Source organism: Apaloderma vittatum, unplaced genomic scaffold (assembly GCF_000703405.1).
Source record: "Apaloderma vittatum isolate BGI_N311 unplaced genomic scaffold, ASM70340v1 scaffold26110, whole genome shotgun sequence".
In the NCBI taxonomy this organism is placed as follows: domain Eukaryota; kingdom Metazoa; phylum Chordata; class Aves; order Trogoniformes; family Trogonidae; genus Apaloderma; species Apaloderma vittatum.
In genome coordinates, this window is record NW_009693265.1 from 1,028 (window position 1) to 1,431 (window position 404).

Below are 404 nucleotides of genomic sequence, written 5' to 3' on the forward strand. Positions count from 1 at the left end.
GGGCAGCCCTCGGGAGCAGCCCCCACCGAGAGGTGATACTCACGGGGTGGGCTGCTCCTCCTCGGGGGACACCCTGGCATCCTCCCCCACCGGGTGCATGCGTAAATACGTGGCCGAAAGCGGCGGCGACTCGAAGACGTCATCGGGCATGGAGTACATCTCGTCATGCATGTCCATCTGGAAGGAGGATGGAGACATGTTCCTGGATGTGCCTGAGCACACCCATCGACCAGCACAGCCCAGCTCCACCCAGCTCCGGAGCCCAGGGATGCGATGCCCACTGACATCCCACCAGCTGCATGTCCCAGGGTGTGAAACGCTCCCACAATGACGATGTCACTCCCTGCCACCTGTGAGGAGCATCACTAACACTGGGGCTCTGCAGCGCCAGGCATGGCGGCCAC

The 404-nt window shown here is 63.4% G+C and overlaps 1 protein-coding gene across 1 annotated transcript in view; it reads right to left on the reverse strand.

Moving 5' to 3' along the window:
• Positions 1-404, reverse strand: part of LOC104280743 (inactive rhomboid protein 2-like) — a gene marked incomplete at its 3' end in the record, with an annotated part of 3,408 nt that overhangs the window by 643 nt on the left and 2,361 nt on the right. Inside the window, 1 exon segment of the mRNA XM_009878493.1 lies at positions 44-177. Coding sequence (XP_009876795.1) covers positions 44-177 — 134 coding nt within the window.